This window comes from Exophiala spinifera, assembly GCF_000836115.1.
Source record: "Exophiala spinifera strain CBS 89968 unplaced genomic scaffold supercont1.5, whole genome shotgun sequence".
In the NCBI taxonomy this organism is placed as follows: Eukaryota; Fungi; Ascomycota; class Eurotiomycetes; order Chaetothyriales; family Herpotrichiellaceae; genus Exophiala; species Exophiala spinifera.
The window spans coordinates 3,445,626-3,470,079 of NW_015622517.1; the positions used below are offsets into that span (position 1 = coordinate 3,445,626).

At 52.1% G+C, this 24,454-nt stretch overlaps 12 protein-coding genes across 12 annotated transcripts; 7 read left to right on the plus strand and 5 right to left on the minus strand.

Moving 5' to 3' along the window:
• Window positions 1-26: 26 nt before the first annotated feature.
• PV08_07816 (uncharacterized protein) lies at window positions 27-1,394 on the plus strand (the record flags this gene model as incomplete). Its single annotated transcript, XM_016382143.1, has 2 exons — window positions 27-60; window positions 109-1,394. The coding sequence occupies 2 exons, from the start codon at window positions 27-29 to the stop codon at window positions 1,392-1,394; spliced, it is 1,320 nt and encodes a 439-aa protein (XP_016235245.1).
• A 1,146-nt stretch (window positions 1,395-2,540) lies between these two features.
• PV08_07817 (uncharacterized protein) lies at window positions 2,541-3,722 on the plus strand (the record flags this gene model as incomplete). Its single annotated transcript, XM_016382144.1, has 2 exons — window positions 2,541-2,729; window positions 2,889-3,722. 2 exons carry the CDS (start codon window positions 2,541-2,543, stop codon window positions 3,720-3,722), a joined length of 1,023 nt encoding a protein of 340 aa, XP_016235246.1.
• Window positions 3,723-4,042: 320 nt separating this feature from the next.
• On the minus strand, window positions 4,043-5,776 carry PV08_07818 (uncharacterized protein; the record flags this gene model as incomplete). Its single annotated transcript, XM_016382145.1, has 1 exon — window positions 4,043-5,776. The coding sequence occupies one exon, from the start codon at window positions 5,774-5,776 to the stop codon at window positions 4,043-4,045; it is 1,734 nt and encodes a 577-aa protein (XP_016235247.1).
• Window positions 5,777-6,133: 357 nt separating this feature from the next.
• PV08_07819 (uncharacterized protein) lies at window positions 6,134-9,679 on the minus strand (the record flags this gene model as incomplete). Its single annotated transcript, XM_016382146.1, has 1 exon — window positions 6,134-9,679. The coding sequence occupies one exon, from the start codon at window positions 9,677-9,679 to the stop codon at window positions 6,134-6,136; it is 3,546 nt and encodes a 1,181-aa protein (XP_016235248.1).
• Window positions 9,680-10,632: 953 nt separating this feature from the next.
• PV08_07820 (uncharacterized protein) lies at window positions 10,633-11,646 on the plus strand (the record flags this gene model as incomplete). The annotated part of the gene is made up of 2 exons (XM_016382147.1): window positions 10,633-10,879; window positions 10,955-11,646. 2 exons carry the CDS (start codon window positions 10,633-10,635, stop codon window positions 11,644-11,646), a joined length of 939 nt encoding a protein of 312 aa, XP_016235249.1.
• An 890-nt stretch (window positions 11,647-12,536) lies between these two features.
• On the minus strand, window positions 12,537-13,787 carry PV08_07821 (uncharacterized protein; the record flags this gene model as incomplete). The annotated part of the gene is made up of 3 exons (XM_016382148.1): window positions 12,537-12,773; window positions 12,824-13,574; window positions 13,627-13,787. The coding sequence occupies 3 exons, from the start codon at window positions 13,785-13,787 to the stop codon at window positions 12,537-12,539; spliced, it is 1,149 nt and encodes a 382-aa protein (XP_016235250.1).
• Window positions 13,788-14,740: 953 nt separating this feature from the next.
• PV08_07822 (uncharacterized protein) lies at window positions 14,741-16,234 on the minus strand (the record flags this gene model as incomplete). Its single annotated transcript, XM_016382149.1, has 3 exons — window positions 14,741-15,901; window positions 16,047-16,150; window positions 16,213-16,234. The coding sequence occupies 3 exons, from the start codon at window positions 16,232-16,234 to the stop codon at window positions 14,741-14,743; spliced, it is 1,287 nt and encodes a 428-aa protein (XP_016235251.1).
• A 511-nt stretch (window positions 16,235-16,745) lies between these two features.
• On the minus strand, window positions 16,746-17,681 carry PV08_07823 (uncharacterized protein; the record flags this gene model as incomplete). The annotated part of the gene is made up of 1 exon (XM_016382150.1): window positions 16,746-17,681. The coding sequence occupies one exon, from the start codon at window positions 17,679-17,681 to the stop codon at window positions 16,746-16,748; it is 936 nt and encodes a 311-aa protein (XP_016235252.1).
• Window positions 17,682-18,672: 991 nt separating this feature from the next.
• PV08_07824 (uncharacterized protein) lies at window positions 18,673-20,781 on the plus strand (the record flags this gene model as incomplete). The annotated part of the gene is made up of 2 exons (XM_016382151.1): window positions 18,673-19,533; window positions 19,618-20,781. The coding sequence occupies 2 exons, from the start codon at window positions 18,673-18,675 to the stop codon at window positions 20,779-20,781; spliced, it is 2,025 nt and encodes a 674-aa protein (XP_016235253.1).
• A 447-nt stretch (window positions 20,782-21,228) lies between these two features.
• Window positions 21,229-21,604, plus strand: PV08_07825 (uncharacterized protein; the record flags this gene model as incomplete). The annotated part of the gene is made up of 4 exons (XM_016382152.1): window positions 21,229-21,331; window positions 21,380-21,409; window positions 21,454-21,508; window positions 21,559-21,604. The coding sequence occupies 4 exons, from the start codon at window positions 21,229-21,231 to the stop codon at window positions 21,602-21,604; spliced, it is 234 nt and encodes a 77-aa protein (XP_016235254.1).
• A 60-nt stretch (window positions 21,605-21,664) lies between these two features.
• On the plus strand, window positions 21,665-22,753 carry PV08_07826 (uncharacterized protein; the record flags this gene model as incomplete). The annotated part of the gene is made up of 1 exon (XM_016382153.1): window positions 21,665-22,753. One exon carries the CDS (start codon window positions 21,665-21,667, stop codon window positions 22,751-22,753), a length of 1,089 nt encoding a protein of 362 aa, XP_016235255.1.
• A 659-nt stretch (window positions 22,754-23,412) lies between these two features.
• Window positions 23,413-24,235, plus strand: PV08_07827 (uncharacterized protein; the record flags this gene model as incomplete). The annotated part of the gene is made up of 2 exons (XM_016382154.1): window positions 23,413-24,081; window positions 24,131-24,235. 2 exons carry the CDS (start codon window positions 23,413-23,415, stop codon window positions 24,233-24,235), a joined length of 774 nt encoding a protein of 257 aa, XP_016235256.1.
• Window positions 24,236-24,454: the final 219 nt, after the last annotated feature.

Genomic DNA, 24,454 nt, shown 5'->3' on the forward strand with positions numbered 1-24,454 from the left:
ACAGACCGCCGCCCCAGCTATCCCATATGGACAACGAACGGAGCAAGATGGTTGTCGACAGTAAGTGCTCGCCTTTGGCGTATTGCGATTGCTCCGTCTGACGAACAGGACCAGCCACGGCTCTTCTTCATCTCCATCTCAAGTCCGAGGATGCGCCCATCGATGTCCTCCCCAGTCTCGACAGCGCTTTCGGGGGTGAGTCGCCGCTGAGCTTCATGACGGACTGCCCGTCCATGTCGTCCAGCTTCCTCTGCGACACCTCCATTCTGGGCTCACAAGGACCCCGCCGCTCCTCACTCGGGTCATGCAGCAGTATAAACTCCCCAGAAATGTTCTTTACCCCGTCGGCGAGGACTGCCAGTCCCGTCACGCCCATGACCAACGAGCCCGCGGATTACATGTCCTGCCCGAAGTACATGAAGACAGCGTCTTCCCTGGAGAGCTGCCACCCGATGTTCCAACTGCAGGACGCAACTCCATACCAACCCGACTGCGTATGGTTCGACGGGCTCAGCTCGCCTCCCGGCCTGCCGATGATGACGGGCACGTATGATATAATCCCGCCTCCGGTGAATTACACGCTGTATGCGTCAAACGATCTTGCCGGGGACAAGGCGATGTCCAACCCCATGCTGACCAAGTCGATTTTCGACGGACCTCTGGACCCGGCCGCCGTGTACGGCGTGGACCACGACCTGCTGTACTCCCCTCATGCCCACGCTCCTCCGGAAACCATCGAGCCCAGCGTCACCTTCCATAGGATACCGCCGAGCTCTCCGAGCTACAAGCTCGAGCCGTCGACGCCAATGAAGGTGCAGGTCCCTTTAAGCGCCATCCTGAGGAGCAGCCCTCTTCCGATCATGTCTCCTCCCGTTGTCCTCACACAGCACGACGTCGAGAACATGGCGTACGCCAACGTCGACCATTTGCTTCGGTTCTCGGCCAAGGGCCACCGGGCGCAGCACGACCGGCTGCATCGACGCGGGTACGAGCGCAAGAGAGAGCAGAACTCGAAACGCAGCAAGGTTAGGACCGCGGGCTCCGGGGTCACCTGCACACCCGTCATCGAGGGGAATCCCTTCCCGTGCACCTACCCCGGCTGCATCGACAAGGGGACGGGCAAACAAAAGAGATTCAAACGACAGGAACACAGGAAACGGCACGAAAAGACGGTGCACGAAAAGCACGAACATGACATCTACAAATGTTGGGTCCCCGAATGCCACAAACCATTTTCGCGGACAGACAACCTGAAAAGTCACCTTAGAAACACCCATTCCAAAAAGGCGGGCGTCCGAGGGAACCGCTATGTCGCGACGTTGGACAGAAACAGTGAATACTATGACCCGGACTGGCAGGGCGACCTCGACAGAGACGGGTATCCCATTCGGTGAGCTTTCAGTACGTCCAGGGGGATAGGTCGACGGCGTAAGCTTTTGTAACATGTACCAAAAATTCCGGGGGCAAAGAAGTGTCGAGGCCGGCGTCATGTCGAGGAGGTTCTGAGTTTTCGTTGCACGGCCACTGTCATCGACATCGTTTTGAGAATATCTTTCGGCGCATTGGGAATCAGGCCAGGCTGGCTGCTGGGTGTGAAGCTTCGCGCTTCGGTGTACAAGTTACCTAGGTTCATGAGCACTTGGTCTTGTCGGCGGCCGTTGTACCTGGGGGGGGATTGGTCCATGTAATAACAGCAGTTTCATAGCAAAAATGTTTCATCAGAAGGTGGGAAAGGGATCGTTCTTTGTTACCAGAAAAAACGTTGTTGTTGCAACAAGTGAAGGTGAATTATTTAGCTGAATAAAAATCATAGACCTCAGACCACGGAACATAATTACACCATACAACAGGATGCGCTTATGTGTCGACCAACCTTAGTATTTCCTGACCTCGGTCTGTTTGGTAGATGAGATGCCCTCTCTACGCAAGTAAAAGTCAAGAAACCTCGTCTTCGCATCGTCTCTCGACTGTTCCAAGGAAACACCTGGAATATCCTTGTTTAATTATGCGTAATGCTGGATACTTGAGACGCCCGCATAATAAAACGCCCCGCGGCTGCTCCAATAAGGCCGTTGAATGTCTCGAAAAGTCGCGTCGGCTCGAAACCCCGTCCGGTTCGCGTCTCAATAAGTTGCTCCCGAAGTCCATTCATTCCATCCCCGGGAACCAGACCGAATAAATACACCCTCCGTCGTCGATTCTCATCTACGTGGAGAGCGACTCTTCTTGCTCGCCTTCCCCTTCGCGACTCGTTGAGATTGGTACCCAAGAACACAATCACAGTGCTTGGAATCCGGGACGTACGGACGTCTGCCCACCGCCGATGCAATCGCCAAACCAAACAATATCGAGTAGCACCGCATGACATGAGAGAGAACATTCGCAGTTGATCGCATCCCCGATACTACTACGTCCGCTCTACGGATCAACGAGAAGTTCGAGTCGAGTCTCTACCACCCATACGATACCTCTGGGTCCCTTTCCAGAGGCCACCTCCATCATATAACGAACCCAAACCAAACCAGTACCTAGCAATCGTCATGCCTCCCCGAAAGTCCACGTCCTCAAGTACGGCGCACGCCGAGACCAACGGCGACGTTTCAATGGTATCGAACGCTTCAACCACGACTACGACGACACACGCACATCCAGCGGCAGCCTCACATCCCAAATCGTCGCGACAGTCCGGTGGACACAAGCAGCAGCAAGATGACGGAGTCAGTATAGATGTATGTGCGCGCGTGTGGTATAATGTTTTGGCCCAATCTTTTCTGTTTGCCGCTGTGTGAATCTCCGTTATTTGAGCTCCTGGCTCCTTGCTGTTTTTGCATTTTGTGTCATCTCAAAAGCCAGGCTAACATATACCTTTCGTACTTTGCTTTTCACAGGATCTCCTTCTTCCACGGAGCCTCGTGTCACGTCTCGCGCGAGGCGTATTGCCTGCCAACACGTCGATACAGAAAGACGCGACACTGGCGCTCGCCAAGTCGGCGACGGTCTTCATATCGTACCTTGCGCACCACGCCAACGAGCAGACGACCAAGAAGACCGTCAGCCCCCAGGACGTGATCAAGGCGTTGGAGCAGATCGAGATGGGCGCCGTCATGGGGTTGGGCGCGACGGGGCCAGACGGCAGGCGGGGCGGCAGGTTGGAGAGGGAACTCGAGGCGTACGAGGAGCACATCAGGGGAAAGAGGAAGGGGTACCGTGACAAAGTCAAGGCCCGGGAGGGCGTCGGGGATGGGCAAAACTTAGATCGGACTGTTGGTGCTGGTGCCGCTGGCGCTGACGATGAAGACGAAGAGGAGAGGGGTGAACCTAGCAACAAGAAAGCGAGACGGATGAGCGCCGAGGAAGAGGAAGAGGACGATGACGATGAGACGATGCTGCTTGAGGCACAACTCAATGGCGGCAACGCCGTAAGGACGAACGGGGATGACGATGACGATGACGACGACGACCATGATGAGGGCGAAAATGACGCTGATCAAGATGAAGAGGACGAGGTGGAGGACGAAGACGAAGACGAAGATGAGGATGATGATGAAGAAGAAGAAGAAGAGGGAGAGGAGGGGGAAGAAGAACAGGATGCCGACGAGGAGGCTGTCAACGACGCCGACGAGCTAGAGGGCAGAGACGACCGGAGGAACCATACGAACGGGAGGAGAATAGCACTCATGCCTGATGGGAACGTGGATATGAGCGGCGACGAAAGTGACTGACGAACAGAATCGAACAATCCTCTCTATCTAACCTTGGAAAAAGAAGAGAGAGGGTCACGATTCGCTTTTGTGTTTGTGTAGACATTACATGAAAATCGGCGACGGATTTCTTGGGGAATGTATCCCAAGGTCCCTTGGCACTTCTTACGCTCACTCACTTATAGTGACATGTAACTTGTACAATTCATATGAACTCGGAGGCACCAACTACCCAACTGCCTATGTACTTACTCCATAACCTGTTTGTACGCGTGGCCGGAGAGTAGCTCGCGTGACCGTTGTTCAATGCTCAGGGTCCAAATAGCTCGTCGTTCCTTTGGTCATGATGGTGATGATGATGATGATGACGACGACGAAGGCTCTGACATTCCCATCCATTCCTGTTCTGAGATTCTCTTCTTCCCTTCCTCAATGACCGTCAAGGGCGCCTGGACGCTGTACTGGCGAAGATAACTCAGTGGGCCGATTCCGGCGTCAGGGTCGGCGTCGTCGTCGTCGCCGTCGTCAATCTCCTCTTTGACCTGGCCTCCTCCGGACTCCTCGAGCGCAAAATCATACAGCCATGTTTCATGTCCTCTGAACCCGTCGGCCACTCTTTTCTTGGGCACTTCGTCACGTAGGATCAGCACCAGGAACTCGCGGAACGACAGGATGGCAGCTTCGGCGTCGACGCCGCCCGCCGTCGTGTGCGCGGCAGCCAGCTGCACCCTGGGCGGTGCTTGGGACGACGGTGTCGTCGCGCCACCGCGGCCGCCGCCCGGGTGACTGTCGACCATCACCCATCCGTCGTCGGTGTAGCGCGTATGAGGAACAGGGAGGTGAGATTGGGATCCAAGTTGAGATTGAGATGCCGCGAGACCTCGGGACCTAAAGAAAGGTATGGCCTCGTACCACGTAGAGGGATGACGTTTCGTGAGACCGCCGCGCCGGCGGCCATTCTCACATTCTCCATGCGGTATCATGTTTTTCTGAACATCGTCACCACCACCACCATCGGTAGCAGCGGTGGTAGTGACGGTATCAGTAGTCGCGCGGTGCTTGTCATGGTTCAGCTTCAGCTCCTCGTTCTTGACCCGGACGAAACGCAGGAGTTTCTTGATGCTCTCCCACATATCGGCGAGGTCGCCTTCGACGTCGAACATGGTCGGCATGGGCGGTTCCGGACCCCACGGCGCCGACCTGGTCTCGGGCGACTCCTTGACGTAGAAGCTGTCGCCCACGAACAGCAGGGCGAGGTCCTCGTCATACCAGGACAGCGAGTCCGGGGTGTGTCCCGGCGTCTGGATCATAGTCATACGAGCACCGATGGCGACCTCCGCGGCACTGATGCCTGCGTCTTTTTGTGCCGGCCGTGTCCATCGCCACGTCGCCTCGGAGAGGTCCTCGGCCCACGTGATGCTGTACCTGGGTGCTTGGAGGCCGACCGACGCGCTCAAGCTGTGTTCCTGCAGATTCGCGTAGGGGGTGACGAACGACTTGTGCAGAGACGATGTCAAGACAGTCGTGCGAAGACGATCCGCGCCGTCTTGGGTCTTATCGCTGCTGGTGCTGGTACTGCTGACATGCTCGTGGTCATATCCGCCGGTGGGCGGAAGCTTGCCTATCCCAGTGATATGGTCGTAGTGGCAGTGGCTCGTGATGACCATGTACGGGATACATCCGCCCGGATTGAGCGTGTAGAGGAGAAACGTGTGAATGTTCCAGCGACTCGGCTCGCTTCTCCGAGACCGGGAGACGACATGGTCATCATCCTTCTCCCCCTCTGTGCGCCGAACAGGAGGAGGACTAATATCATTGATCACCTCCGTTCCACAACCAGAGTCGCTGAGCACGATGACTTTGTACGTCGATGGCTGTCCTTTTGCGCCTGTTGCAGCTTCGACCCCTTCGCACACTTTGGCATATATGTGAGGATACTCTCCGTACTGGTCGCGCTCCCGTATCAACCATGTCGCTGAAGGCTCACCGGCAGCTGTCAAGAGCCTCGAGATGGTGTAGGGACATGAGAGAGGGAGATCACTGAAGTCAGCAGGGACTTCCTGGGCCATCGCCATTGCAGGTGTCGACCTGATGGTAGAAGTTGACATCTCCGAGGGCCAGCCAGACGATTCTAAAGCTCCCAAGATAAGGTTCAGCCAACAGTATCAACCTTTCCGAGAGCGGGTGACAACTCTCCTCGAGTGAAGCATCATACCAGCCCGTCTGCATATAACTCTACGACGGTCAGCTTCGTGAAGGGCTATCTATCCACCGGAAGACTTTCAAAGATAGGAAATCGATAGTGAGCTTGTGCGTAGATGTCCGACGTTTTTGTTGCCGCGTATTTAATGCGCAACCGTAGTATATATATATATAGGGGGTATCAGGGCTGTATAGTACATAAGGAAGAATCTCCCGCCCAGCATGAAAGCTCATACGGCCTCAGCGTCAACATTCCTGAGAGGAACATAACTTCCTCGATCCTTCTCTTCTCTTCTTCTCTTTACAATTGAGCCGTCAAATAGCCCGCTTACCGCATCGACAAATCTGCCCACCAGATTTGGTCTCGGCCTTCGTCCAAGAACTGGAACATTTATCTTGCTCCGCTCCATCTCCATATGTTCAATCGTCAACCATTTAGGTCGACTAGCCCACCGGAGAGCCAGACTGCTGAGAGTGACGCTGATGCTGCTAAACATCATTGCCGTCGCGCTCATCAACGGTGGCATGTGATATCCTAGAGGCAGGAAAACACCCATCGCGAACGGAAGACCGATGACATTGTATGCGCATGCCCAGATGAGGTTAATCTTGATGCGTCGGAAGATGACTCGGCAAAGGTACAGAGCCGCGGGAACGTTGAGCATATCATCGGAGCGCATGACAACAACATCAGCTGCCTCGACAGCAATGTCACTGCCTGAGACGAGACCGAGGCCTACATCTGCCGTGGCAAGCGCAGGAGAATCGTTGACGCCGTCACCGACCATAGCAACAACCTCTCCTTGGGCTTGGAGTTCAGCCACAATGGATTGCTTCTCGCCAGGTGAAACAGATGCCCGGATAGCGTCTTTGGGAATGCCGACAAGTTCTGCGATGGATAAAGCAGTGTTGTAAGTGTCACCAGTCACCAGAGACGTGCTGATACCCATCTTATGCAGCGCTGCGATGGCTGCTGGGGCAGTGGGTTTCAAAGTGTCCGAAAGTCCGAGCGTGCCAGCAAATTTATCGTTGATGGCCACATATGTAGTCGTGATACCAGTCTTCGATTTTGTTCGGGTTGTGGGTGACATGACTGCGTTGACGGCTTCTTCCACATCAAATGGGATTTCGATTTTCTTGTTGTGCAGGAAAGTCGCATTGCCAACATAAATCTTGTATTGGCTCTGTTCGCCGGGGGTCTCAACCTCGATGATGGCAGATACACCCTGGCCAACTGTGACGCCGAAATTGCCAACTAGTCCCGGAAGAGGATCTTCTGGTCCAAGTTCGAGCTCTTCTCGTGCTTGTGCAAGGATGGATCTGGCAATCGGATGTTCAGAGCCTGATTCAGCCAACCCGACCAGCGTCCACCAGAGCTTGGTTCTCCATTTGTTGGACGTCCAGAGCGGTTCGATGTTTTTTTCGGCCACTTTGAGCTTGCCGAAAGTCAAAGTCCCGGTTTTGTCAAGAATAATATGTGTAATGCGAGTGGCCGTCTCAAGGGCTGCACCCCCCTTTACGAGAATTCCCTGCTGTGATGCTGTGCCGGTTCCCACCATAACAGCCGTCGGTGTCGCGAGACCTAAAGCACAAGGGCAGGCAAAAACAATAACGGAGATGCAAAGCTCTAAGCAGACCATGAATTTTCCACCGCTTTGGCCGTCGATAAAAATCTTGGGCGGATTCGATAAGGTGCGGCTGAGAACCATCCACGCAACGAAAGTGATCAACCCAAGGAGGATGATGACGGGAACGAAATAGCCGGCAACAAGATCTGCCAGACGTTGAATCGGAGCTCGACTTGTCTGTGCTTCTTGTACGAGATTGACAATTTGACTCAGCTGTGTATCTTTACCAGCACGAGTGACTTTGAAGTCGACCTTGCCTGCACCATTGACAGTCCCGGCCATGAGAACGCTGCCCTTCTTCTTGAAGATGGGCATAGCCTCGCCCGTGACCATGCTTTCGTCAACGAAGCTTTCGCCACGAGTCACTATCCCATCCGCTGGGACTTTGTCACCAGGCCGTAAGATGACGATGTCACCGACCTCGAGCAGTTCTGTGGGAATGACCTTTTCAACGGCGCCAGGGCCTGTAGCTGGAGCGGCTGCTTTGTTGAAATCATTCGTCGGCACTTTTTCTAGCACGGGTGAAGATGGCGCGGTCCAGGTCCCTGCAAGCTTCTCCGCATACAGCGGGTCTTCATAGATTGTTGCCATACTCGGTGCAAGCGACATGAGATTCGACAGAGCTTTAGATGTTTGACCCTTGGCTCTGTTTTCCAGCCACCTGCCCAGGGTGATGAACGAGATCAGCATAGTGCTTGTGTCGAAGAGCGTGGCGGGCTTGTTGTGAGGTGGGAACAAAACGGCCACAATGACAGCGAAACAGCTGAAGAAAAATGCTGCAGATGTACCAAGGACCACCAAGACATCCATGGTAGGGGATTTATGTTTTAAACTTTTGTAAGCCGAGACGTAAAATCGATTTCCGATTCCAAATTGTACCGGGATTGTCAAGCCGCAGCAGATAATGTCGCCCAAAAACAGACCGGGTATCAGTTCGAAAGCGCCAAAATTGTACGTCGGGAAACACATAGGTAGGATCATGCTGATGAAGAAAACTGGGATAGCGAATCCAAGAGAGGTCAGGAAAGCGCGTCGCCACTCCATAATCTCTTTCGTCTTTGCGAGGGACTCAAGCTGGGCATTATTGTCCTCGGAATCCGCCACCAAGGCATTGTAGCCAGCAGCCTCAACGATGCCAACAAGCGCCCGGAGACCAATGACTGAGGGGTCGTATGTTATATTAGCACGTGAAGTCGACAGGCTGATGACGGCGCTCTGGACACCAGGCCTCGATCTGACTTCGTCTTCGAGTTGAGTGGCAGCAACACCATCAGCAAGCCCGTATATTTTGAGTTGTTGAGAGACAGAAGAACTGCCTTGAACAGTCGCATCAGCACTTGAAGACACCACCTTGGCGTCAAACCCTGCGTCCTCGATCATTTCAACAATCTTCTCTGCTGACAAAATCTCTGGATCGTGAGAAACTACGGCTCGTTCTGCAAGGAGACTGATGTTGAAACGGACCACTCCGAGCACATTTTTGAACGCGCCTTCCACCGACGAAGTACATGCCCCACAAGTCATTCCCTCAATGGCCACAGTTGTGGTCCATGTATTCTGCGACTGATCCTTTGTGGATAGATGAAGGGTAGGTTTGGGTTCTTGTACTTTCGAATCCAATACCTTGGCGTCGAAACCACAGTCTTCAATGATGTCAGCCAAAGATTTGGGCTCAATGATGCTCGCATCATGCTGTACTATTGCACGTCCCGCAAGAAGCGACACGCTCATGCTCTTGACCCCAGGGACATTCCTGAACCCAGCTTCCACAGCAGAAGTGCAAGCACCGCACGTCATTCCTTCCACGGATAATGTGGTCGTACTAAGGCGTGTAGTCCTCGTATCAACAGAGGGCTTTGTCAGTTGAGGCATGTCGGTGGTCAGGACTTCGGCGTCGAAGCCACGATCTTCAATTATTTCGGCCAGTTTCTCGGCCGGTAGAAGCGTAGGATCGTGGTGTATCACTGCTCTTCCCATCATGAGACTGACCGACACAGCCCCAGCGCCATCGACACCTTTGAAGCCGGATTCGACTGCGGATGTACACGCGCCACAAGTCATGCCGTCCACTTTCAATGTAGTGGTCGCATAGTGCATAGGCTTGGTATTGGGAAGCGGCTCCAAGCCACTCCCTTCGGAGACAGTCATTGCTAAGGTCGATCTTCAAGGTAGCCAAAATATCGCGGGACGATCGTGAGGATTAGAAATTCATCGTTTGGACCGCCTCGGTTTGTGCGAGCGAGAGTTGCGGGGGAGGATGTGTGCTGCGAAGACAAGAGTTGGAATAGAATACAGAAGAGATAAAGAGCGTGAGAGCCTGAGCCCGAGGGAAGCCAAGCTGAACCCAGGAGGCGGGAACAGTCGAAACAGAGTGATCGTGGAAGGGAGACAACTGCGAAACGGGGGTAAGAAAAGGTGAGACGGGATGGTGAAGCCGGAACGTGAAATCCTATGTATAGGTCTTAGCGTGGCTCTGCTTAGAAACGAGATTCGCACCAGAAAAAAGGGGGCTTGTCCCGCAAAGGCCGCGCCTAGAAAGTCACCGACAGCGCCGAAAGATTATTTATTATTGTTGTTGTTGCCTTACGTACCGACTAGTCTTTGATCACCGATCACTGATCAGTACCTCGTACTCCGTACAATACCTCCCTCCTCGTGGTCGGCACCCCAGATCTCATCTGACGGCCTCATCAATCATGCAATCACGTGAGCCAGGTCAGACCACATCAGCAATGGCGGTAAAGTATTAAGATTGCGCTTTAGTTGAATCTGTGTTGGTCTGGCACAGCCTTTTTGAATGTGAAGATTACTGCAGCAATGAGAAGCACTACGTTGGGCGCACTCAATCGAGCACGCGTCCCCCAGGCACAACAGGGCCTCTCCGGGCAACATACTATATATAGATCACCTGACGCCGTTACGCTCAGCCTTGTGCTTCTCTTGCCAAGCTTGACAAGGCTGCCACTCCAGGTTGCATGGCACTCATACTGTACTCCGTACTCCGTAGACATCATTGAGTTGACATCTGAATCCACACCACATATTCTCCCCGCGACCAGCTCGTGACAACCATATCGCTTCCTCGATTCAACCGCGTCGATATGGATCAATCTCAAACGAAGGCTCTGGCATGTCTTCAGCCCTTTGTCCATGTCGCGAATACCACAAAGAACCCTTCACCCCGCTTCGTCGCCGAACTGATCAAATCCACCATTTCCGCTCCGGGCACTTACATCTTCACCGAGCTTCTCCAGACACCAGCGTGCCAGAGCCTCCGAGGAACCGACCTGGAGTCGTGGCTGACCCTTCTTGAGATCTTCAGCTGGGGCACGTACGAAGAGTACCAAGGTACGCCCCGGCCACCCAACTTCATGCACAACGGCATGCACAGCGGAACAAACTTGCTAACCCATGCATGACAAGCGACGCCAAACCTCCCACCTCTCGATGACTCTCAAGCCTTCAAACTCCGCCAACTCAGCCTCCTGACCCTCTCCTCGCCTTTTGCACCAAGCAACACACCGGCAACAACGAACACCCTGACCTACGATTCCCTCCTGCAATCACTCGTCCTACCCGACACGGCCAGCCTAGAGTCTCTCGTGACGCAGTCCATCTACGCAGGCCTCCTCGCCGCCCGGCTCTCCCCAACATCCACGCCACCGTCCGTGAACGTGACGTCCGTGGCACCGCTACGAGACCTGCGCCCTCAATCCCTCCCTGCGCTCCTCCAGATCCTACAAGTGTGGGAGTCGCGCTGCACGACCATGATCAGCGACCTGGACACCAAGATCACCAGCTTGCGGAAGGAGGCGGTCAAGCGCAACACGACCGAGCGCAGGAGACAGGACGCCGTCGACGCCGCGGTCCTGTCTACGAAGCCGCCCGTGGCGAATCCCGATCGTGCCCAACTCCGCGCCGGAGGAAGGCTGCCTGGTAAGCGAGACCTCGACGCTCAAATGGAAGGAGAGGGCGACGACATCAGCGACGACGACGTGCAGATGGATCTCGACGAGGGCCTCGGCGACGTTAGTAGCGGCACCAGCTCACGCGGAGGACACGGCGGGGGAAGCTCCAGAGGCGCAAAGAGAAACAGAGGTCGCGGTTCAAAATGAGAGGAAAGACAAACAAAAGGGAGAGACTACCGAGTCAGCCAGCCATAAAAAAGGGAAGTATGGTGTGTTTTGCTTGTATGTTCACGATGGAACACGACGCATCGCGACAACACGGGTTTTGTCGCATACACGATTCGACGGACGTGAAATAGAAACTGGGTGACCTGCCCGTGCGACGAATTTATGATAGTGACGACGATTCATTTGATCTTCGAGGTTACGATGGAGCCGCGAACCTCGTCCGCTACTTCTCTTACTCTCTCGATCGTTGTGCCGTCTTTCTCCAACGTGCGAGAGAGATGCACTCGCGAGCCCCGAGAGAAACTGTCCCCCACGACAGGCGGACAGAGGCCACATCTTCTATTAGGCAGTGTATGGGCAGCCTAGTGAACCTCTGGGGTAAGGGGTCCCTTACGGAAGATAACCCCCATAGAAACAAATACTGTGACGGCAAAAAGAGTCATTTAGCAACGTAATTGCTGGAAACGCCCCACGACACGAAGGACCTTTGATCATGGTCCGTGATCACTGTCCGCTTCGTCGTCCGACGGAAAGTAAAGGGTATGAAAGCAAATATGTATTCAAGCTCCAAGCCGCGCTCTGGTTACCATCTCCTTTTATAATGCGGAGACATCCTTGTCGCCGAACCTGACTTGCCCGAAGTAGGTGGCGCTGCTAACTGACTTTCCTGCGAAAATCTCTCCCTACGCCGCATAAAACTGGGAGTTCAACGCCGCGCTTCAAGATCAACAACGTATACCGACTGTGTACAAGTTTCCTGGCCTGCTGTTCCCGTTGCACAACGTCTCGATATCCATAACGCCCCAAAAGACCTTGCCGTAACTCATTTGTCTGCATAGCTCCGTGATTCAGCCATGCATGCTGGCGGTTCAGAAATTCGTCCCAGGAACGAATATGAATAGTACACTTAGCCCGACAGCTACAGCTGCGAACATAAAGAACGCCATGGTCGCTCGCGTCAGGAGGAGTCTCCTGACAAAAGGCTCCCTAACCCTTGACCAGTTCATCCACGTGTACTCCGAGAAGCCCAAATATGCCGTGATGATATCGAGTTTGTACTGGTACGACACAAGGAAATACGAACCAATGACGAACGGCAGAATGAGCTAAAAGACGTCAGTCACGAAGGATAAATATCCGGACACTCAATGCTTACCCAACACCTGGTACTTCGCGAAATGTTTCTGAGAATCATGTAATACCCGCCCCAAAAACCCGCCATCAAACTGGAGAGGCCGATAATGAGTCTGATCAACACACTCAAGGGTACAAGATTCCCTAGGGCCTTGGCCTGAAGGAAGCCAGGGAAGGCATCTCTTTCCATGGCCTGGAAAACATAATCCTTCGCATCGTCGAATACCTCGGGATCATCACGGCCTTCTTCCTCAATGGCGCGTATTATCTTGTTCAGCATCGAATCTGGCAAGACGATCTCTCTTTCTGACCCAGGAAGCACGAACGTGTAAAGGATCTTCTCCGCGCTGGCCTTAATGTCGGCCCTAGCGACACTATGGCCGGGGGAGTTCGAGTCTGTCCGTACTTCGGTGGCAGCATAGCTAGGCTGCGGCAGCTGTTCAGAGAGAGATTGCCGGTCTCCTGATGGCCGGCTGTAGTTTCTCGAGTGTGATGAACCCATGCTGTGGGCCGGTGAATGATCATAAGACCCTCCTCTGCCTCTGCTTGTCGGCTTGGTGCGAGTTCCATTGTCCCCCCGCAAAATTGCTGACACCCTGGACTCTTGTCCGCTTTTTCTTGTGTCCATGCCCTCACCGAGATCGAAGTCTCCCAGAAGCGCAGACGACCTTTTGCTAGTTGCTTTCTCCATCTCAGGAGTATCTACGAGCATTGAGCGCCGCAACTCCCGAACGTAGTGCCTGCAAAGAGACATGTGTTGTGAGACATCGAGCCTAAATTGAAGTCAGACAACCAGTCAAGCCTTTGGGTTGATTTTGACTGTACCAGAAATCAAGGTAGTCAACTGAGCGCTGTTGATCGCGCATGTAGATGTAGAACGAGAACAAGTCCACTGGGGCTAGTGTTCTTCTCCCCAAGACCTCCATGAGAGTTGGCAGCCGGTTGCGCTGCTCAAGCTCCTGCTCAGGACTCGTGTCGTGCGCCATTATGACTTCTCCGGCTCTGTGGGCTCTGGAGGTTGATGAACGCCCTACTTGTGTCGACTATGTTTACTACGCCGTTCTCACCGTGCGATCAGCAACAGTCGCAGTAGGTTTGCATAAGTTCGGAGTCTGAATCGCGCAAATGTGGTCTAAGGAGCTGAGATCGGTGGAGGTAACTGGAGGGCCGCGCGGGTAAACAAGCTAGAGGTTTGAATCGCACTGAGTATATGGCGTGTAGCGAACGACCGTGTGAAGTGAGGGAAGCGGTGAGGGAGAGGTGACTTATTCCACTGTTCGGCAGAGGAACATGTCGGGTTCAATCAGATGAAAGAGGTGAAGTTGTATTGGTGAGACTGGATTGAATCTGGGAAGTTGGTTGCGCAACGCACTTCCAGGGGGGCAACGGCCACTCGCAATTGGTTGCGCGTCGGACTCGGACTCGCTCCCACTCCTTTTCGTCTGCAACAAATCAACAGGTGCTATTCACGACACGCAGAGAAAGCAAAAGCCGAGTTAAGTTTCATGATTCGTTTATATCTTCATTGCCAGCTCATGCACGCAAATAGGGTATCACAGAAATAAAAAACCCAACCCCCCAGTTGCCGGTGAAAAGTACCTAGCCATTCACTCAGCCGATCTCCAAACGGCGGCTGAAATGCAGAGCCACCTCGATTGGTGCCCTGCCACATCGTCGAACCTATACGTATACGAGAACCCGCTTTCACACGACTCTCGTGCAAACTCCACAGAACTCAAATTAGACTATGATCTCCAGTCGTAAGTAGTGAGCCAACGACTAGCATCTGACTGCCGCAACCAAGGCTTGTAGGGTCTAGGTTGATTGTCGAGATCCCACTCAGTTCAGACGTCTGCGCATCGTTTTTGATCCAAAGAATGTCACAGCATGACCTAGCCAAAGTGTCACTTGTAGCGCATCGTGTAAATCCCCCTAAACCTCATAGCATTAGTCTGCAAGGTGCTAAAGAAAAGTCAGCAAACCGGTCGAAAATGCCGAAGATCACAGCATTACTTACCGACCACTCGGGAATGTTCTTGATCTGCTGCCACATGAACTTTTCTAGCTTGTTTGCGCTTTTAGCATATGGAGTAGTCTCATTGTTGTAGCGGCGACAATTGTCGAAGATTAGCTTCGCATCTTTGATGAAATCCTCGGGCCTTGGGTATAGATCGTTCTGTAGGCGTTCCTCCATGGTGGACAAATCCATTGGCTCTTTGATCACCTCATAGTAATCTGGCACTTCGTCTTTGTTCACTGGTTGAGCAAAAGGCCAAGCTGCCGTGTGGTTCTGCATGTCATTGAGGAGATGCAGGAGCTGGTTATAATTCGGGCCATGACGAGGCTGGCGTGATAGCTCGTCCATGGAGGGAGACCAGCCTGATTCCTTGATCGCGGTGATCGACATTGGATCGATCTCGCAGACACCATTCTTCCATGCAGCTGGCGGAGGATGGACAATGTGTGACTTGCTCACTGCCCGGATTTTCGCCATGACCGCTTCTTTCTGCTTTTGTAACATTCGTGGTACCTGTAGATATCGAATCTTGGGCAGCATGCTACACTGCATGATAGTGCCTCCTTCGTAGTCCTTGATATATCCCATCCATATAGATTTGTCCAGGGTGATTTCCTTAGTAAAACCCTGCTTTTTAAAGTACCCAATGGCGTAATTGTCGGCATAGGTGAGAAAATACATTATTGGAGAGGTTGCCTTCACATAGTCTTTCAGGTGAGCCATAAGATGTGCTCCGTATCCTTTGACCTGCTGATCCGAAGAGATAGCGCAGAACACAATCTCCGCAAACTTGCGCGAATTGAAAGGTCGGTATGTGATTCCGCCCACGACTTCGAGAGGCTGCTTGATGATGGCGATTGAAAGATGGGTCTTGTCATATACTAGTCGTGCAATGTAGTCTTTGGGCATCTTGGGTAGCTGTTTCTGAAAAATACACTTCAATCCGGTTAGGATGATGTTATGCTCTCTCGAATTATCGTTGTTGACGACTCTGAACTCAATCAGACCCTGTTTCTCTTCGAGGACTGCAGATTTCTCGGGGAAATCAACTGGGGTGGGTGTAATTAGAGGTTCGGAGTCAGACTGCAAGATTTTCTGTTAGCTTGTGATTCTTCTCTGTATAGGTAGTACTCTTGGAATAGAGACCCTCATGTCGCTACTGCGCAAACTGCAATTGTCGAGGACCAGCCACGAAGGCGTCAGCCAGGATAACGCGGGCTATTCTCACCTCTTCTTGTTTTGTGACGTCGCCTTCATCAAGGATGGGGGATTCTGTCCGCGCCTTCTTCGATCGAGACGATGAGGCATCTTCCGAAGCCTTTCTTTTAACATCTGAGACGTATCGTTAGTCAGGGTCGGGTTCACATCGACGGTAGGACATTAGCGCGACTTACTTTCACCATTCATGTGCGCCATAGTCTCAGTCCCGTGGTTCCAAGGACCTGTATAAGAATGTACGAATGATAAGTGCTGGTACAGATCTCACACATAACATTCGCAGCCTTCCTCACGATTGAAATCTTGGGAATAAGGGCAACACGCAGAATGACTGCGATCCTTGAATGGAGAACGCGGAGGGCGTAAATCATTAACACTTCGAGACGTCACTATCGCTGTTTTAAGCGACGTGCTTGAAGATTCAGGCAGCGAGTGCTGATTTCCATTTGAGACTAGGTCAATCAAACGTACCAGAAACTGCTGCAAACTTTCATGAGCGAAATCAGATGTTCATCACAGTGATTGTCAAGATTTATAGTTGCTATTTGCCGGAGCTCAGGCTAGTACAGTAGGCCTTTCTAATATATTAGGCTTGAAATTTAAAGACCATGGGTCATTTGATATCCTGACTCGCCCCGAATGAAGGTCGTAAACATGGAACATTAAGAGGCCATTCATTTGCCATTCCCCCTTTTCATACCCGAACGGCTCATCGATTCAAACCAGAAACGTTCCCGAAATGGGGAGGTAGCCGTACCAATCTCACTGTACCCAGGCGACCGAACGTGTTGCCAGCAGTTTCCAAACGACCGCGCTGAGCCTGCTCCGTCCTTCTGGCCTTCTGCATTTGTTTATGGCGAGTTGCAAGTAGTGCTCTTTGTTGCGAAGTCGGTAAATGCATGAGACTTCTCCGGTCTTCAGCCCGAAGTTGTGCAAGCTGGTTGTTAAGAGTCACTCCTTGCTTCAGTGCTCTAGTACTCAATTCAGTGTTGGAATGAGGAATAGGCTCGGCATCATTTGAGCTTCGCTCAGCATCAGTTTGTGGTTGTGCCGCCGAAGTCTGCAAGACTTGATCAAATGGAGAAGCTGTGGGGCTATGGCCTTCTCTGGTGGCGTCTGAAGGCTTTGCCCTTCGTGGTTTTCTTGCCTTGGCCTGTGAAGGAAGTTGAGGGTCGTTTGGGGAGCGTCTGGCCAGGAGATTGTGGTGCATTTCTTCTCCAGTATCTGACGACGGAAAGTCATAGAAATCTCTGTACTCAGCCTCTTTATTCATGATATCGTATTTGCAATGCCCCTTTGCCATCATATGCTGCTGCACTGCTTGGAGAGTGTTTCTCTGCGTTCCACAGTAGAGACATTCGTAGTATCCAGAGATGATCAGATGGAAATATGCCAGGAGGGTACTCAGTTCTACTAATAGATTCGTCGAATCTACAAATAGGCCGTGAGTCCTTGACATGTGGCCTAAATTCTGGTCCAAGTCGGTGCTTGTCTCGTTGCAGAATAAGCATTGTGCTTCATCGAAAATGTATTCGGCGCTGGGAGACGAGGAATCCTTGCAAATGTCCTCATCACTGTATGGTGTCTGTTCCCGACTTGGGATGAGGGGTCCGTTGGGATGTGATTCGGTTTCCAATGCGGCCATATTGGCGGTGATTGTAGTATTGGAAGCGGTAGTGTCACCGGCTAGTGGCATCAATGCTGAAGATGTTGCTCGGGTAGAAGTAAGTTGTAGCAAGGGGTTTGAAGGCGCACCTGGGAATGACGATTGTTCTGCTGGTACTAGCTCACTTGTCTTAACGGCAGTCAACTACATATATACGACTTTCAGTACGGCATCAGGTGACGTAACTGGCTTCAATCAACAATGCGGATGAACTGTTCTAGATTGACAAGTGAGTCACTCGCCCTCTTCTGGGTTGAGCATCGAAGTCCAAACACGGATCAAAGGGGCTGAGGCCGGGGCCTTGTACTGCCTAAGCCAGTAGGAATATTTCAGTGACAGGGAGCCGCCAATGATGGCATTTATCATGCAACTGAACTGGCAAGTCTTCATCCATGTCCGTGTACGCGAACTGAGTACTGTATCAAGCCCATGTTGTACTGATCCATTAGGTACCTTGGTCCTTTAGGTAGGCTTGTAGCACAAACGTTGCTTGGCGGGTGGCGAAATGGGCTGGCCAGAACATTGTCCAGTCCAAATGTGGAAAGTGGGAGTGGCTGTTGATGTCCGTCCGAAGTCCGGGCTCGCTTGCATCAACACCCCACCGTACCAGAACGGTGGACCACATCGTCACATGTGAAAAACCTCATGATTTCAAACTTTGTCCCTGGTCACATGCCTCCTTCAAGTATTCGAGCACTCGTATCTGGCGACTGAGAGCCCTGATCTACCACGCAGTTGCTATCGTGTTTGCGTTCGCGGAAACTGGAGGGATTATGCAACCTGAAATGTGAGATGACGGCACGCGTCGCAAGAAATGTCACACAGGTATAGCTCCGATGACACGAGGCGTCGCTGTCTGAAGGCCTGTGAGAACTGCAAAAGGCGCAAGGAGCGCTGCAATGGAGTCTTACCATGTGGGCGGTGCATCTCAAGAAGAGTCGAACAGGAATGCCGCTTCGTAAATGGGCCAATGTTGCAGGCTCATGAAGCCCAGTCATCAGAACGTCAAGTCACTAACAACGTCCCCCAGGGCATCCAAGCCGAAAATCGTGCGGATGCCGTCCTTGACCATGCCGCAGACAGCGTCCGTCATAGCATGGAGAACGATAAAAGCTCGGTGGCTCCTGTACCTCAGCTGACTCGCTTGATTCGTGATAGTAGAGGCAAGTACATGTTCATCGGCGATTCAGCAAACCTTGCCTTTTTGCAGAATATTCGGAGGCTCGTGGAAGCGTCTATAGGAACATGCGCTTTCACAGAAGACCCTTTACGGCACATGATGGTTGAGGATATTCCCCAGTCCCAGGGACAGGGACACTGGCTCGACTCCCAGAGGAACGGAGCTGTCTTGAAGCCGACCTTGGAGGAAGCAAAAGCCCTCATCCGACAATACATGTTTACGACAAATTGTGTTCTTGATCTTTTTGACGAGACGGATCTGCTGGCATATCTACCCCAATGGATTGACGGCACCTCGAACAACACCGACTCCTACGGATCCATATACTACCTCGTCCTTGCCATAGGTGCTCAGACTTCACCAGAGGATCGGGATGACGTTGCCGAAACGTATTTCAACTATGGGCGCTATTTAACCGCCTTGCTCTACATGGAAGAGCCAAGTCTCCTCTCAGTGCAGTCTCACGTTCTGATTGCTATGTACATGTTGGGGGCCTCGAGGCGAAACGCCGCTTTCATGCAGCTCGGCACAGCTGCCAGAGCAGCTCACGCCTTAGGACTCCATAAAAAAGAAGTTGCCGACCTGTTTGCCGAGTCGGAGCGAAGGACTAGAGAAAGGACTTGGAAAGTTCTTCGTGTCTTGGATAGCTTTGTAAGTCCTCCTGACATTCAATAACACTTGGCGCCGGCGCCTCGTCCTCTTGCATATGGTTGAACTGCTTGCTGACACACACAGATGAGTTCTTCTTTGGGAAGACCTTATTCCACTACAGAGACCAGGGACACCACCAAGAGAGAAAATTACTCGGCAGCCGCGAATCTTTGCTCCATCTTTGAACATATCGAAACCGAAGTCTACGCCAAGAGGATGGTAAGTACGGAAGCTGTCCAAAAGATCAGCAAAGAGCATCGGTACTGGACAGCCCTTTTTCAGGAAGGGTTGAAAGAAGACGGCATCAGCCCAGAAGAGAGGCTTCCTGGAGGACTACCGAATATTGGTCTCATTCATTTGAAAGAGGCATACTACTGGTCGATTATACTACTCACGAGGCCTTTTCTACTCGATTTCGTTTCGGTAACCATCGAAGCCATGCGGAACGCCAATGACAAACCAGCGACACACACAACTCGTTCGTCGAATCAGACATTGGTTGATGCCTGTGTCGATTCCGCTTTACGATCGATTAATCTGCTAAACATCCTCCACAACTGCAAGAACGTCCCGAAACGACTTCCTTTCGTGGTTAATTCGGTTTTCGTGGCCGCTATGATTACTGGGATTGCTTTCTTCGGGAACCTGGACCGATCTTTTCCTTTGAGGAAGGCGCTTGAGGACGCACAAGCAGCTTTGCGATTGCTCTCACCGCACGATACACTAGCACATAGACATCTTGTCATTATTGAATATCTTCAAGCAGCATGCCAAACCTACATCGAACGGAGAGATCGTCAGAAGATGGTCGGTCACAGGAGAGCAATTGGAAGCATTTTTGGTGTTCTTCATGAGCAGCAGAATATGCCGTTGCCTTCAAACGTTACCAGACCCGTCATGCAAACGATTTCTGCGTCGTCCGATCCTTTCGTGAAAGAAATCGATGGCAACGGCCGGCAGACTCCGCACAGAGATAATCCCGAACTCGAACCATATGAGGCTACCTTGCAATCCACGCAACTCCCTGACCAGTCGCCTTGGATATCTGAGCAAAACCAAGGTTTCAGCCTGAGTGAAGGTGCAGACGACATGTCCTTGAGTGGATTTGATGCATTCCACGATCAGGTGTTGGACTTCTCTCCGCGCACCCTGTGGTTTGACACGTACGAGGAGAATAATCCTTTGTGGCAACTCCAAGGTTTCTTGGACTCTTCGAACCCAGCAGACATGCCTTTGCCCGACCTGTAAGCCTCTGAATTTCGCAACATGTGGCTGGGTCAACGGGACAAAAGTTCAAAGACGTTAACCCAGGGGTGTAGACAGAACCACGGTTACAATCAGTCTTCAAGCGTCAGAACAATTCAGTCTTTTGGGTTGTTTTACGCCTTTTATCAGAAGGCTCTTAAGTCCACGATGTAAAATTACCTTAGTTACTTTAGTCTACGAGGGTTCTCAAGAGGTATACCGTCGTCTTCAGGTTCGCGAACCCCGAACCGCCCGAATCGAGTGGCTCGGAAAAGTTTCCCCGCCAGAAGACTGCGTTGACTGGCCGGCTACTGAGACCACCCTGTACATACATTCGCTGCACAACGACAGAGTACAACTTCGACACACTTCCCGAAAGCTTGTACCAGATCAACGCGAGTCGCCCTTCTGTTGGACTCAGTGCTACAGAATTGATATAATTCTTCGTCAATGTCGCTCCTCGAAGTCTGGCAAGCAGCTGCAAGCAGCCCATTCCAGCCTGCAGTCGGGAAAGACAGCCAACTCTCCCTGGGACTGCTGCTGTTGCTCATCGGTATGATGGGTCGCTTCCCTCCCTGATCCCACAACTGATATGTAGCAGGCCTCGTTCTCACCGGTCTTTTTGGCTTGAGTAGGTTAACTCCCGTTAACAATACACAGCTAACTATTGTTCAGACCGATCCCCTCTCTCGATTCCTCTCTTCGGAATCCCTGCCTCCCTGGCATTTGGGTTCGTCGAGACCAACTAAAGCTACGGTACAGCCGCTAACGATCAGACAGATTTGGCGCCGTGTATGCCATTTGCGGCTTTGGAGTATATGTCTAACCTCTCGCTCCCTGCACTCGCCAGGAGATCTCTTACCTATTCCTATACCTAGCCCAACAAATGGCTAGCCCTCCCTTATTCACCGCAGTTTCCACCTCTGCAAGGCAATTACACCTTCTCCTCCGATGTATATCATTCTCCCCACGAGCAGAAGTCCAAATAACGCATTCTGGCATAAGATTCTCTGTCGAAGAAGCTCGGGTAGTTCAAGGCCTCACATTTCTTGACAAGGCACTGTTCTCTTCCTACAATTTGAATCTGACCGACGAAGACCAGTTGTTGCCACCGTTTTCCATCTCAATCGTCGCCTTGCTCGAAACACTTCAGATATTCGGCATAGCTGAATCCACATCTTCTGCTCGAAATCCATATGGTGGATTTTCCTCATCATATGGTAATGCTTTCAACGCTCCTGCTCTGGCAGTAGGAGGAACATGCCGAATCTCATACCAGGAAGTTGGCGCGCCGCTCACCATCACCATCCAAGAGGGTTCTGTAATGACAACGTGTGAGATGAACACGTACGAAGCTCACGAGGGTTACGAGGACGATGGTGGAATCCCACTTGATCGAGAGTCCCTGCGCTTGAGAGCCATCATGCGAAGCACTTGGTTGCACGATGCTATAACTGAGCTTGCAGGGACGAATCCGACGACCCTGGTCCTTAATGCTTGCACTAATTCACCTCCCTTCTTTGCCCTGGCCGGTGAAGGAGGTCCTTTCGGGGACAGCACTGTAGACTTTATGCCGGAGGCCAAGAACGAGCCGACGCCGAGCGGTGCCAGAGGCAAGAAGCAGCCTCTTGTGATGGAAACATTTTCTGTGGGAACCCCTACCAGGCCGATCAGAATAAGGCAGAGATACAAATTTGATATGATCAAGAGAGCCGGAAGGGCCATGGCTCTGGCGAGTCGAGTCAGCATCCGACAGGACCGACAAGGAGTACTCAGCCTGCAATTCATGATTGATCTTGGCGATGGAGCGAACTCGGGTCCGAAGCGAGACGAAGGAAATGGCGGCATCGATGTGCCACCGTCTCCTGGAAGTGTTGCTTTCGTCGACTTCAGGTTTGTTCCACTGATTGGCGATGAGGATGATAGTCGCAGTGGGACGGAAACAGAGAGCGAGGAAGACGACCCGCCTGGATAGTCTTCTAGCCATAAAGCTCATCATCAGCTATGTCTGGCCTCACCTTCACATTTTCTCGATTGCTCGTTCATGACCACCGCTAGTACCTTTTGCTTCATATATTCTCTTCAAACAACACAATGACCGTCTCATCATCCAGTCATCACCTTGCCCTTCTCTGAAAAGCAGAAGGTTGACGCGTTAGGAGAACACCCTCTCTATTTCGACTCCGTTACCCTCCCTGACTTGGATATCTCTCAAAAGCCTGTTACACCCGGCTACGTTCGAGCCTAGGCAATTCCTTTGGCTTCCTAACACCTTTAGAATGTTTCTTCCTTGATAATCACCAGATCGCTTGACTTTTCTCCTATGTCTCATTGAGGCCCTTCTGTTTCACTTTTAGTTGCCTTGAGAATACAGAATCACCCTAACCTTGCTCAACTGATAAGCCGCCCCTCTCCAGAGATCCATTTCTGGCCAGGGTACTTCAAGCAAGCCGATGCGGACCATTGCTCTGAAAATTCCATCAACCAGCAATATTGTGGACAACCTGAAATACCATCACCGGTTTTGATACAAACCTCAATGTCTGCAATAATCTCAGATATCTTTGACCGCGCTTTGTGTTGCATTTCAGCATTCCTGCTATTCCCATTGTCCTCAGCCAACACTATCTCGCCATGGGTGCTTCCGACGAAGACACTGTCAGCTACTCCGGAAATATCCCCGAAGCCTACGCCCCGCCTACAGGTGTGGAGCTGTTCTCTAAGAAGTGGTGGGTTGAGATCACTACCAAGGACGATTTCTGGTTCGACTTAGCCTACAAGGTGCCGAAGGCGGTACTGAAGAGACGTATCAAGCAGAATATCGTAGTCGATGTCGACATTCGAACACGAGCTCGGAAGAAAGAGGAAGAGCGCCTTGCACGCGAGAGACAACGTGCTCAAGCTTTGAAGGGAGCCAGATCGTCCAGGGAGCAGGATGAACCAGCATCACCCGGCCAAAACAGCCATACCGAGGCCTCTGGAAGCGTTGTGGCTACTGGTAACTCTGCCTCCCTGCAATCGATGGAGCCAACAATCAGCCGGGAAGGTATGGAAGAGGTCTCACACCATGGTGTTGTGAAGTTCGAATGTCTGAAGTGTGGCTACTTCTTCCTCAGAGCAGAGATGAGTTCCGTCCCCCCCAAAGGTTTAATCTGCAAGGACTGCGTTGAGACCAACGCTATCAAGAGGGAGGAGATGCCGCTTTGGAAGAGTGAAGTCCGTGCCGAGGAAGGCTCAAGTCAAGCTACGACATCGAGTCCGTCAGTATTAATGGGAGTAGGGGCCGAAAAGCCCATCAGCGAGGTAATATCCACATTTCAACTCAGTTTCGTGATGCTGATAGTGATATCAGGGCGATATGGAGGGTGCAAAACAACACCGTGCAAGAAGACTGGAAGAGGGGCCCGACGGATCCGTACCGAAGAGGATCAAAATCGAAGTTGTCGACAACCAGTGAGGCGGGCGATTGATCTGGGCGCATCGATTCTCGGGAACAGCCTGCAGTCGTAAACGACGAGACATCTGCGAAATAGAGGGACACGTTCGACCGACATTAGTTCCACATACCTGAGCTGGTGGATTACTCACGACAAGGCGAAAGATAGACCAGAGTTTCTGATATCGGTCGATGAAACATGGCCTTTTCACATTGCACTTTGCATATGTGGTCTCTTCA